At 40.9% G+C, this 13,550-nt stretch overlaps 1 protein-coding gene across 2 annotated transcripts in view; it reads left to right on the forward strand.

Moving 5' to 3' along the window:
• Positions 1 to 7,282: 7,282 nt before the first annotated feature.
• Positions 7,283 to 13,550, forward strand: part of LOC144067255 (thyroid hormone receptor beta-like) — a 66,976-nt gene continuing 60,708 nt past the window's right edge. For both annotated transcript variants that reach the window (XM_077590850.1, XM_077590849.1), the window contains exon 1: positions 7,283 to 7,841. In XM_077590850.1, the coding sequence (XP_077446976.1) occupies positions 7,502 to 7,841 (340 nt within the window). In that variant the 5' untranslated portion in view covers positions 7,283 to 7,501. The remainder of the gene's footprint in view (positions 7,842 to 13,550) is intronic.

The raw sequence follows: 13,550 nt of genomic DNA on the forward strand, positions 1-13,550 counted from the left end.
GTAAACTAAACCATGGATGACCAGCCATGATGCGGCCTTCAGCTCTGACAACAGTGACCCTAACCCTACAACATAGCTCACGCGAACCTGAGTCAGTACACATCCAGAGTGGTCAATACAGTATTTGAGAAGAGAGCTGCTCTAAAGGAACTGTTTCATCACATCCTGGAGCATCATGACGAGTACGACGAGTAGTCTGTGCGGTGTGCTGATGGATTTAAAACACGTCTGGATGATTTAAAATTTAGTTTTTTGTTTCACTCATTTAACGGCATATTTGAGCAGTCAGACGTGCTTTTATCAATACTACAGAACAACAAACTGGATGTACAGTTTTGTCTTGCAAGAGTAAAGGAGTTTTGTGACACACGAGGCCACCAAACGCAGTGCGGGTGCTCCAAGCGCACGAAGAGGTCAAGCGCGAGATTCTCGCGCGCACTACCACCAACTCCACGACAGGATTCAGGACAATATTATTTGCCAGACGCGGGCCAGATTTCAAGACCACGAAAGACTGATGTTTCTCTCCCTCTTCGACCCGCAGAAGTTTCGGGAATACCAGAAAACTTTCCCACATGCAGCCTTCTCCAGCTTAGCGCAGACCCACGGAGCACTTTTCGATCTGCCTCGGCTGAGAACAGAACTGAATGTAATGTATGCCATGGATGATTTTGCAGGAAAATCTCCCACTGATCTACATGACTTCCTTCAGCAGAAAAATCAGAGTGAAAGCATGGGGCGGCTGTACACATTAGTGTGTTTGGCAGCGACCATCCCCGTGCCCACTGCTTCTGTCGAATGGACATTTTCAGCCCTAAATAGAATAAAAACCTATGCCAGAAATACAACAGGACAGACTCAACGTTCAACATTAGCTTTGATGGCGATAGAAAATAACTTCTTGATGGACCTGAAACGCACGGGTAATCTGTACGACAGAGTACTTGACATTTTCTTGAGGAAAGAAAGGAGGATGGATTTTGTGGAAATGTGTGGAGCAAGAGGAGTCTTTCAAATTCCTAGGAGTCCATATCTCTGCAGACTACTCTTGGGTGGCCGACACCATATTACTGGTCAAGAAGGCATAGGAGAGGCTACATTTCCTGAGAGTACTCAGGAAGGAGGAACTCAACACCAACCTGCTGATGACCTTCTACCAGTCAGCCATTGAGAGCGTTCTGACCTATGCTGTGTCAGTGTGGCACTCAATCTGTACAGAAGCAGACAGGAAAAGTCTGCTGTATGTTTTATGGCAGCCCGGTGGCGCAGGTGGTTAGCGCGTCAGCCTACAGCTCTGGGGTCCTGGGTTCAAATCCTTGTCGGTCCACCTGTGTGGAGTTTGCATGTTTTCCCCGGGCCTGCATGGGTTTCCTCCGGATACTCTGGTTTCCTCCCCCATTCCAAAAACATGTATAGTAGGGTGATTGGACACTCTAAATTGCCCCTAGGTATGGGCGTGAGTGTGCATGGTTGTCTCCTTGTTCCCTGCGATCAGCTGGCCACTGATTCAGGCCTCTGGCCCAGAGACAGCTGGGATTGGCTCCAGCACCCCCGCAACCCTAATGATGATAAAGTGGTTCAGAAAATGAGATGAAATAAATCCTTTTATGACTACTTATTTGTGTGGTCTTTGTGGTAAAGCTTTAAATCTCATTGTCCTAGTATAATGACAATAAAGGCATTCACTTCACACAACCACATTGCACACATTCAAAAGAACTAACAGAGTATGCAACACCCTTACTGTGGAAAAACAATTTACCTCAAATTAAATCATCTAATCATCTGCCCCTTTTATGTGTTACTGAAAAAAAGGTTGGCAAAGAGCACAAAGAAAATTGTAGCTTATAAGAAATCAAAAAACTTCATATTGGATTGGATAACTTTATTCATCCTGTATTCGGGAAATTTCATTGTGGCAGTAGCAAGAGGGCGATTAGACAGAACCACAAAGCAAAAGCACAAAGTACAGAGCAAATCAAAGTAAATGGGATCATTAAGAATCACCAAATCAAATCATTAAGACAGAAAAGCAGCAAAAACACAACACGAGCAAGAGTGGACAGAGCTACCGCCGCCGGCTGCCACTTGGACGGCGCCATCTTGGTTGCGGTAGCTAAAACGGATACAGACTCAAAAAGACGTTGTAAAGTTGGACAAAGACTGGAACCACACACATGAAGTCTTCCACAACATGGGGAACTTCTGCAGACTGTGACCAAGGTAGAGAATATGCAGAGTCACTCTTCCAAGCTTATCCGCACAGTTCCTTAGTAGTCTGGAGCTGAAGAAAACAGCAGCAGAGCAGAACTCCTCGACTCTGCCTCCGGCCTGGTAAGCGCCGACAGCTCTTCCATCTTATCCCATGATGGAATGGTTGGTCAGAAGCGTTGCCTCTTCTCCCGGCACTTTTGTCCAGCTCTGAATTTCCAGCGGTAATTGAGGTGTTGCTCCTTCTGCTGCGTATTGTAACAGCTAGTCCCATGTGTATGACAGCGTTGGCATGGCTGAATGGTTTCAAAAAAGAAGTGGCAGAAAGAAGCATGGCTAACAGAACAAAGAAAGTTTTAAAAACATTAAAGTAAAAAGTATAAAGTACAAAGTAAAGTAAAAAGGAATGTATTAAGAAATATTAAAATGTAATTAATAAAAAGATAGAAGGGCTGTAAAACACAAAAAACAAATAAGAGTGGACAGAGCTACTGCCACTGGCTTCCGCGTGACTGCGCCATCTTGGAAAAAAGGCTATGTAAAGAAACTGTTACCTGTTGAAGTTGATATCAGTTCAAATTGGAAAATGTCCCATGACATGGCGACTCAATGCAAAGAATCAAACAATATTTAACTGTTCATTCAAATAAAAAAAAGAATGTGTTGTAACGAGCGGATACGTCCTGGCCCTCCACTTAGATCAAGTTTTCTTGGAGCAATTCAGAGAGAATGAAGTGGCAATTAGTAGCGATGCCTGAAGACCAGCCGTATTTAAGTTTTCCTTGGCAAAACACAAGCACTATCCCACCCGAGGCATACAAAGTAACAACCAAAGAACAAAACAAACCTTATAGGGGAAAAATGAGGGGCACGAGGAGGACTAGGACGAACTGGTAGACCAATGATTTAAATAGAAAGACTATTCTGACTAGTTGACGAGGCAATCAGAAGAAGCTGAATGACATGAATGGCAAAGAATAAGGAGAGACACCAGGGGCAGAGCAACAACAGGTGAAATTACTGGGTAATCCCTTGGCACTTCATTGGGAGGAAGCGCAGCTGTGACGTGTCTCATTACCAAGAAAGGGCGTCGAATTCAAGCATAGTTGCGTAGGTGTCCTCATGTCCAAGATCAAAGATCCCTTAACAATCAGCTCTGACAGGTCGTTTATGTGTCCAATATGCGTGTTCAAAAAAACTCAGTATTACGCTGGGGACATTGCAGTACAAACAAGATATTGTTCACGCTCGAACGAAACCAACAAACTGGATCAAATCTTACTCTCAGGCAGTCTGCCAATCTACCTTGGCGATCAACTGGTAGATCGCGATTGACGTAATGAGCATGCAGGGCCAGAAGCCCTTTAAAATATAAGTAGTATAAGTATACCATTTTAAATGTGTGCATATGTATGTATCCCCAAAAAATAGGCCATTAAAATGACACAGCATCCAGCTCTCTCACTCTCTCTTTCTCGTAACTGACACGGTGTGGTCAGGAACAGCATAAATACAACCTCCACATTAGAACCTGATTTAAAAAAAAAAACAAATAAATGTAATAATATACTGTCTGCCACCTCGTGGTGTAGAGGTCCTCTCGCCTGACTTCGGTGCGGACAGACGTGGGCTCGATTCCTCCTGGTTGTATGATTGTGTGTGTATGGTCGTTTGTCTCTCTGTGTGCCCTACGGGTGATTGGCGACCAGTCTAGGGTGGAGACTGCCTTTTCTCAGCTGGGTTAGGAGAGAGACTTCACGGTAACACGTCCCGTTCGCTACACTTTTGTGACACTGCATAACATATAAACACAAACTTTACATTTAACTTAAATGAACTTCAATTACTGTACCCACACTTAAAAATGGATGTAACTTTGTTGTGCTATAACCATAGCAAAGGTGTTAATATATTCCGCCACGGCTTTTGAGTCGGAACTAACTGCTTCCCTGTGCCTCACAACCAAGTGTATCCCCACTTCGTTTTTGTAAAGTTATCGGACCAGCCACGACTCGCTTTGAAGGTTTTCAATGGCGTGGAAATCCCCCCTTTCTCAGCTGCTTGCTTTACCTTCAAGTCCGCTAACTGTTTCTCCTTCATCCATATTGAAAAAAAAAGCCTCTCCGTCTCGTCAGGAATATCACTGCACAGCTTGAAAAGGACCACCTAGCGGCCGCATCGTGTGCTCGTATGTCAAATTTATCGCGTATCCCAGGGCAAAAATCTTTGCTCGTAATTTTGCTCATATCTCAAATTTCTCGTATGTTGGAACACTTGTATGTCAAGGTATTACTGTATGTGTTCATTAACATGTATATGTTCATAATATGTGCTGTCCCTTATTAAATAAATCAAATGCAAACGACTGACGCCCCTATACATCTTATTTTCAGTTGGCAAAAGTGGGCGTTAATTTGATGTTTCAAGTTAGGAAGGAATTTCCAAAAAAGGTGAGTTTGAGTTTAATTTATTTAATAAACATATTCATGAAAATATACATGTAAATATGTGTAATATATGTTACTTATGGGATTATAGCCGAAGACTAATTTCCATCTTTAGTCCCTTGTGCAGGTTTATGTTTAAAACACAAAAATCAATAAGGCAATAATTTTCAGTGGTTAGCAGACTTTAGGCAATTAAACTGTCTTATCAATCAGAGGCTTGAGAATAATGATGGGATCCTCTTCTTGGGGCCCGGTACCAAGGCCAGAGCTGGCATGACCGGACGATTCGCCGAAAGACGTTTGGCCGACGGACGTTTGGCCGACGGACAGTTTGCCGAATGGACGTTTCGCCGAAACGGGATTCGCGCGCTCGCCCCGCCCCGGATCGTGTGTGTACATGTTTTTCAACCTTGGCCCGCGGGCCATATACGGCCCGCGGGCCATATACGGCCCGTTACAGATAACATTCATTTAGGAATAACAAGGGCATGTACTGCCCCCCGCTGGACATATTTCTAAATACAAGTACATACTACAATGTGCTGCCATTTTTTAATTTTTTTATTTAAACGTCCGTGGCGAAACGTTTTTCGGCGAATCGTCCGAGTACCCAGAGCTGGAATGTTCCATGCCTCCCTACCTCAAGCTCAAGAAAACCAAAGCTCACAAGAAAGATTTATATGTTCTAAACTACAAGGATGAATTTCCAGGTTAAAAGATCACTGTGTTGAGAAGCAGCTACATTATATGATAAACCACCTATACCCTTTAAAAAACTGTAAAAGTTTACTAATTTTGTACATTTCTGTGCAAATGTAATTATCGATGCAGAAAAGATAAAAATTAATGTATTAAGCCATTGAAATGAATAAGAAATGTGAAGACATTTTCCAATAGGGTGGAATTGACGGTGGCAGCGTAGTAAACATACGCACAAATTCACACAAACACCTAACTTAACAACTTAAAATCATGTTACCCACACTCATGAAACAACTTTAGTGTCGAATGTACACCAACCAGTTACTCATTCCAGCCAGTGTTGCTCCAACATGGACCTGGAAAAAAATGAAAAAGTGCCCGAAAAAGGTGCGTTTGGTCAGATGGTCGTGCTTAAACTCTGCTGCAAGCCGCTACCCCATTTCAGGCTCACCCTGGCGTCTACCTGGTCAAGCACCATTTTCAGGTCGAACTGGCACCGCTCCTTCCTGTCGGACCATGTGGCCACTACCCCTTTACAGGCTCGCTCAGTTATCCGCCTGCAGCGTGATAATCTTGGTTCTTGAATCATAGAGACGCAGCTTCATTCTAGCCAATGTGAGGCCGGGGAGTTGGGAGATGGGAAAGCAACTCTAAAATGACAATTAAATGAGGAAAAAAACACTGGATACATGAAGTGTACAGGGAGTGCAGAATTATTAAACAAATGAGTATTTTGACTACATCATCATCATACCTGTCAACCTCTGCCGATAACTGCCCTTATAAATGATTATGATTCCCCTTACAAACCCCAAAAAAACCTTACAAACACCGTACGAGTCGTACGGTGTTTGTAAGTTTTTTTGGGGGGTTTGTAAGGGGAATCATAATCATTTATAAGGGCAGTTATCGGCAGAGGTTGACAGGTATGCATCATCTTTATGCACGTTACGTCCTTCAAGCAGGTTTAAAAGCCCACTACCAATTACGCATAGCAGGTGATGTGCATCCCTGTAATGAGAAGGGGTGTGGTCTAATGACCTCAGCACCCTGTATCGGGTGTGCCTAATTTTTAGGCAACATCTTTTCCTTTGGCCAAATGGGTCAGAAGAGGGACTTGAAAGGCTTTAAAAAGTAAAATAATAGTGAGATATTTTGTAGTATGTACTTCTTGAAAAGAGTGACAAATAAGTGTCCCCAACGTTTTTGTCTAAGGTAAAACAATCAATGCAGTCCAAGAATTTATGAGTCCTTCGCGGATCTTCATTGCGAACTTGCATCTGGGTGTCTGGGTTGCGAGGTGTATCTCCCAGTAAACAGTCCTTGGAGGGTGAAGTGTTATGTCAACAAGCTGGAGCCAGCAGGGTGACCTCGAGTTTGCCCCAGTCTCAAATTAAATACACTCTTATACAAAAGTAATTAAAATGCATACATCTATAATATTATCCAGAATAACCCCAACACCTGGGAATCACTCTTGACTCTCAAATTGCTTTTAAACGACAGATGAAAAAAACACTGAGTAGAAATGAATTGAATTTTTCCAGTTTTAGATTCATTATGATAATTCATCACTTCCCGTATTAAGGTTTAGGGGATGTTTGATTTTGTCTGGCGTTTCTTAACTTTAATTTTTTATCGTATCTTGGAACAAAATGGTTACCATCGAGACATACCTGAATATTTTGTATGTAGAAGCATTCGTACATAGAGGTACGTACCACTAAAATTATTTTTTAACTTACATTTCGAGAACATTTTTTTTGGTTAGAATTGCTTTTTACTGTTTTCTACAAGTGGCTATTTACCATCGACGTGATGAGAACGTTCTTAATCTGTGACATCGTCACTGTCTGTGGCACATCAAGGATTTGTGGTGTGAGATTAGGGCCCTGCATCGTCATAAATCTCTACGTATCAATTCACCCGTGTGGTGGTGGGTGGACATTTGCATCCTTTGGACTGTGAGTGTAGTAGTCAAATTTAAAATCTCTCTTTTGTTGGGAGTGTTGGATTTTTCCAGGCAATTTTTTTCAGGATTTTTGTGGATTGATACGTTGACTAACTATTTTTTTTTGTTTTAAGAATATCAGCCTTCAGAATTTAGTTAGACTAACAATAATTCTCTGCTGCGTATTTCCATGATGAATTACCGCATAACTGACGTTTATGAGATGCCTCACTCAATGATTGGGGAATACACATTTCAGAATGGTGGAGACCACTGTTTGTACTCGGGTGAAGGACCAGGATATGGACAACATGAACCCCAACCTCTTCACCATCCGCCATGCCCTGAGCAGGTTCTGCCATCTGGCCAGCACTATAATTGTTTGTATAGTGGTGCCTCTTTTGGTATAAAGAGTGACCTTTGTAGCATTGAGGTCCCCCTTAATAATTTCCATCATGAACCAAATCATTTTCCTGAAAATAAGTCAGACCTCCCTTACCTCAAATGGATGCAAGGAGAACACAAAAAAGGTAGGATAACTGAATGATGACTTTTGGCTTTCTGGTTTGATGCTTCAGTTTAAAGGTTTGCTCAACATAAAAGTAATTTTCAGCTTGTTTTTCCTGTCTGATGTTTTGTTAAGGTTAATAATTAGGCATGACTTTTTCATCAATCAGTCATTGACCTCTGGGCTTTTCAATTTAAGTCTTATTATAAATCCAAGTCTTGGCATCATGCAGCCGAATTCCTTTTTGATTGGATTATTATTGATTGGATGGAGAGTCGGCAGAAGGCTTATCTGAGATAATGATTTCTGCCCCCATAAATATATATATATATATATATATATATATATATATACATATATATATATACATATGTATATATATATATATATATATATATATATATATGTATATATATATATATATATATATATATATATATATATATATATATATGTTAGGTTTATCCTTAGGTTTTTCCAATTCAGCTGTCAATAAAAAAGGCATCTGTAGTCACATCTCACCATTTAATTCTTGCAAGAAGAGAATACATCCCGCCGCTCGGCCGACCAAGATTATTCTCACGAGTGGCATTATGTCCTACCCATTTAAGGCCTCAAATCAAAACAATTACAAGGTTATCGACTCGATCCAATTGCGTAAGCAAGAAACAAAACAATTCTATAATCAAGCAAACCTAGCGTCAAACTAGCATCACAAATTAAAACAATATGCTTGATAGCCATCCGCTGACCCAACAACAATTTAAGCGTCCTTCACAGATCTTCATTGCGAACTTGCATCTGGGGAAAGGGTTGAGGCGTATCTTCCAGTCATCAGTCCTCGGAGCAAGGACTCAGTGTATTGTTTTATGTCTTTGCGAACTCGTATCTCTCGCTGGACCCAGCTGTCCTGGAGAGCGACCTTGGCGTAAGCGTTTGTCTTCGTTGAAAGCGATCAACACATATATATATATTGTTTAATATAGTTACACATTTAGGATGAGCATTACTATTCCTAATAAGCAAATATATTGATTAATATAGTAAGCATGTATATTATAAGGCTTTATATTCATTGCAAACACATTTATAATAATGATTACTCCAACATTCCCCCCTATATTATAAATTTGCACATGATCCCCTTAAAAAAAACTTTCTTTCAGCTTTATTCCATTAATTCCAAATGAACATATAGTAACATCCCAGAATGAACCCAACATTCCCCCCTTTTATTATATGTTCGTTATTCATTTTATGGCAAATCCAAGAAGAGAGGGATATCTCCGTTGGCTGTTTTAATTTTACCCGCTTAGGCCCTACTCGTTCGGCAGGTCTGAAAGCAGAAAACAAAATCATTTTCGCCATTTTTTTTCATCCTCGGAACCACCATGCTCTTGAAATTCACTGCTGCTGTCAGCACGTTTCATTAGTAGGGGATATAATTCATTTTTAGAATTTGTAGGGGCAATCGCAGTGGTCATAAGTCGGCTTATCAAAGATCTTAAGCAGGGAATAATACAACACCCACATAATGTCAAAATCGTAGCAAAAAGGGCTACGGAAAATGCAACAGATTGGGCCAAATCCAAAGGGCTTATGCCACCAGCTCCAGGCGGATTCTCTGACTCCAGAATGCTTCTTCATATTGCGGTTGAGGGTCTGCAGGCCACTAATGGCTTGGGTGAGGGACCCACCGGGTGACGTGTTGTTGAGTGCAACATTTTCAAACATTGCATACGCCCCCTTACTCCGCAAGCAGCATATCAACTGCTATGCGATCCTGGAACGCCATAAGACTGGTGGCTGCCAATTGTTCCTTTATCGCCACAAATCCCTGTTCAGTATAGTTTCCAAGTTTTTGGACATTGTAATGCAGGTAATATATCCGATCAACATTTTTGTTTGGAGTAAGTAAAAGAAAAATATACTCCCAACCTGCTGCGATCTGATTAGCCAATTTATACTCATCTGGTACACCCCGTGGATGCCAATCGCATCAATGTATGTCGGATCACCCTCTCTCTATGCCGATCGACGCCGTCACGAGGGGCCCGCCATCATACCGGATTTCTGTGCAGCCAATTGTATCTCCTCTACTGTAGATGGAAAAACAGACACTGGTAATAGCAGTGAGACCAAGGCACAAAGTCCTGCTGTCATTTTGGCAGGAGTCGTATAATTTGTTTTGACCCCACCACCACCATAGGTCAGAACGTGGTACCAGGGTGTAGTCGGTTTTAGGACGTGGGCACACCACGTCTCATTTATTGCCTCCAGCTTCAGACCATGCCCTGTAAGGTTTTAAGCAGGTAAAATGATTTAAAAGCTTACATTTTCATTTGTCATTATCTCCATTACACAATCAGGAGTAATTTGCGCGGGTACTGCTTGTAAGAGAGGGCGAGGCCCCATACATGTTATGCAGGTTTGATTTATAGTATTAGCTGCATTTTCCAACAAACAGCAACCAATTATTGCCCGTTTGGGAAATCCCTGTTGCGGAAATGAATTCTCTGCTCATCTCAGATTTTAATTTTACTATGGCGGATCCGGGTGTTTCCATCTCTGACGGCTTTCTTACCGTCTCCGTAGACATTGTTGTTGAGACACAATTGTAGATTTTTGTAAAAAGAGTCTTCTCCACCTGCCCATGGACTTAGGAAAAACGTCAGACAAGGATCCACAAGTTAATTTGTCAGTCTGAATAATGATTTGTAATGCCCTCAACGTATGGTTTAATTTTATCGAAGGCCTGATGGTTTTTTCGCACGGGTGTGTCATCCAAGCTTGCCAATCTAGACCAGTTTCTGCAACAAGGTTTCCCCAATCTGTTTAAATCCATATGTATCCTTTGAAATGGATATGTAGCTTTTGTAGCTTGACATGAGGGGGAATCGCCCGTGTTTTGGCCATATATCTGCATATAGATTGAATATATATAACCTCCCCCTTTTTTGAGGCATGAAATTTACCATGACTCAAAATGGCAGCCCTCCCAGATAAGTCTTTTGTTTTTGTTTAGTCCCCCAGGGTCCCAAAATTTCCCATTGCAGAAATCAAAAATTTCATTTGGCGAAATTATTTTCTTTTTTTGTTTCTGTCCTACTCTGCCACCGCCGTCCTCGAAAGGCTTATCAGCGATTTCAGAAATATTCCACCTTGATATTAGAATATTGATATATCTTGGTGGCCAGCCAATTAAAACACAAAAGACAGACACTCATCCACGCTCGCACTCATAATCAAGGAATTTGCTTTGAGTGCTCCCCCAATCATCCATAATTTTGGTTTGTTGGAGTAAAACTGGACACCCAGAGAAAACCTACGAATTCTTGAGGACACCAGGAATACTCCACACTCCGGAAGGTCTGGATCCACTCCGCATTAGTAGATCCTCGAACCGCAAAATTGATGCCTGAAGAAACTAGATAATTAATGTATTAGATCCACATGCCACATATCTAAAAATAGAAATTTGTTCAATTGCCACCGCCCCTTACCCCAGTCAGTCAGCATGTAGACTGCCAAGCGAGTGGCTGTGATTAACTATCTATTCGCCAATAATGCAATAACGGAAAAGTTGTGACACATTGAAACACACACACACACCCTTTTATTTAACCGTTTGTAAAAACTTTATCTCCATGTTCTGCATTAAGTTACACCCCCTTTTAATAATATCGAATTTTGCCCATTCTAGTCAACCCATCTACTTAAAGCATTTCTCCAAGGTTGATATTTTATAATTTGGAGATGTTATTTCTAAAACATAGACATTATTTCACTTGTTTCACACCATGGAAGGCCCTACCTGAATTTGTTGTAGATATTCCCCTTTATCTAAGCTTGTTATTGCCAATCGTTATCACCGTAACATTTAGGTGTATTAACCCCATAATTGCAATGCAGTAAGTTTTGGCTAAATTCTTAATTTGTATGCCCCTAAAGCAATAGGCAGTAACGTCCCAATAGTCATCAATATGACCTATACCAAAGCATATCCCCCTTCAGGCCAAACAGGGAAAGTCTTTTGTGCACCTAAAGACGCTCCATGTTTCTTCCAGGGAAACTTTGCCTATCCTAAATCAATTATCTTATCTACCCCAGCCAGGTTCAATTTACCTAATAATTTGGACGAATGCCACGAAATTTCTCATGCCATTTCTGCATTGTTAAATTCATATCTGATCTCTTTAACAACCAAATAACTCTTAATACCTAAGACATAAATTGCAAATCACCCCATACTATGTTTACTTAAGATAAGAGCCATTTCTTATAGCTCCCTGTTTACCACACGAAAAATCTACAATTAAATTAGAGAAATCCACCTTTTACTAGGCATTTCCTAATTACAATTTTCAATGCTTAATAAAGGACCCACAAATTGTCACCAATATGCCATAATATTGTAAAAAATCCATTCATTTTTCTTTAACCGGCCAATCGTTTTATCCTCCAAAACTAGCTCTCTTCAATTAAGAGCCCTTTGAACTTCACAAAACAAAAAATAAAATAATAATAATAGTATTATTCCCAATTCCAAAGCTTTTACCAAATCAATCTTTGCCAAACAGATTTTCTATCACCTCGAAAGACATTTCTGATTAAATCCCAAAAATAAATGCGAAGATCATCGCGGAACCCTGCATCCCTTGTAGACCATGTTTTGTTCTTATTCTGAAATGTTTAAACGGAAGCGCGCCCTTAGCCGCTGACTGTGACCTTCACGCTCGCTGCAGAAGCAGCATCCTTATCTTTTGTTTACAAATTCCAAAACGCTCTTTTTTCTTTTTGTCCTCCTGTGCACACAATTATAACGCTTTTTAGAGAAGACTAAATTAATTCCTCTCCCGATATCCAACTATATCACCATAGTTTGCCAAGACCCCATAATCACAATATGCTGCAAGCACAACTATATCATAGCAAAACCCATTTCTGCCCTCAAGTTTGCTTCAGCACCCCCAAGGCCAATTATTGTAATATTATCCACGGAAGGGGTCCCCCAAAAATTTTAGTCGCTTGTGCGGTCCGCGCGCATACTATACTGTATTATAATGTCAACACCGTCAAATCAGCCGCACCAAAACAGAGCGCTTCCCCCGCAATCAACGCATTATTTGGCAAGTTTAGAATATGACAAAAACGCAGTTTTGGCAAGCCCGCTAAACATTTAATTTGCCGTTTTGTATTTCTGTTAACCAAAATATTCCCGCTAGCAGACGGGAACGAAACCAGGATAAGCCACAATAAGCCATTTCATTCCAGTACATTGACAGTACATTTAGTTACTATTAACAAAGCACGCCTAGCACTTGGAAATAACCATTTTAATTGCCGTTTTACAACTTTCAGCATCATACAAAAAATTCCAATTGAATTCATTCACAAAGAATGTGATCTCTGGTTAAAAATTTAGCTCAACATCCTCATTCAAATCATTTTGAGCAGGCCTGTCTTGTTTTTAGAATAAAACAGCCCATCGCCTCGCTCCTATCAACCAGCCGAGGACCGCTATCATATACAAAACAGCACGTTTTGCCTTTCCCCGCCTCGTCATCAAAAACAATAATTAGTATCTGTGGAACAAGCCGTGTCGCTTGTTCTCCCTTCACATATTATATATAGATTACTTCTATGCTTAGTGTGTATTTTATCCTGCAGGTTTTAATATTTCATGCATATTTAAGCTTGCCAGCAAACCCATATTTGTTTATCCATAAAT

The sequence above is a fragment of the Stigmatopora argus genome, chromosome 21 (genome assembly GCF_051989625.1).
Source record: "Stigmatopora argus isolate UIUO_Sarg chromosome 21, RoL_Sarg_1.0, whole genome shotgun sequence".
NCBI lineage: Eukaryota > Metazoa > Chordata > Actinopteri > Syngnathiformes > Syngnathidae > Stigmatopora > Stigmatopora argus.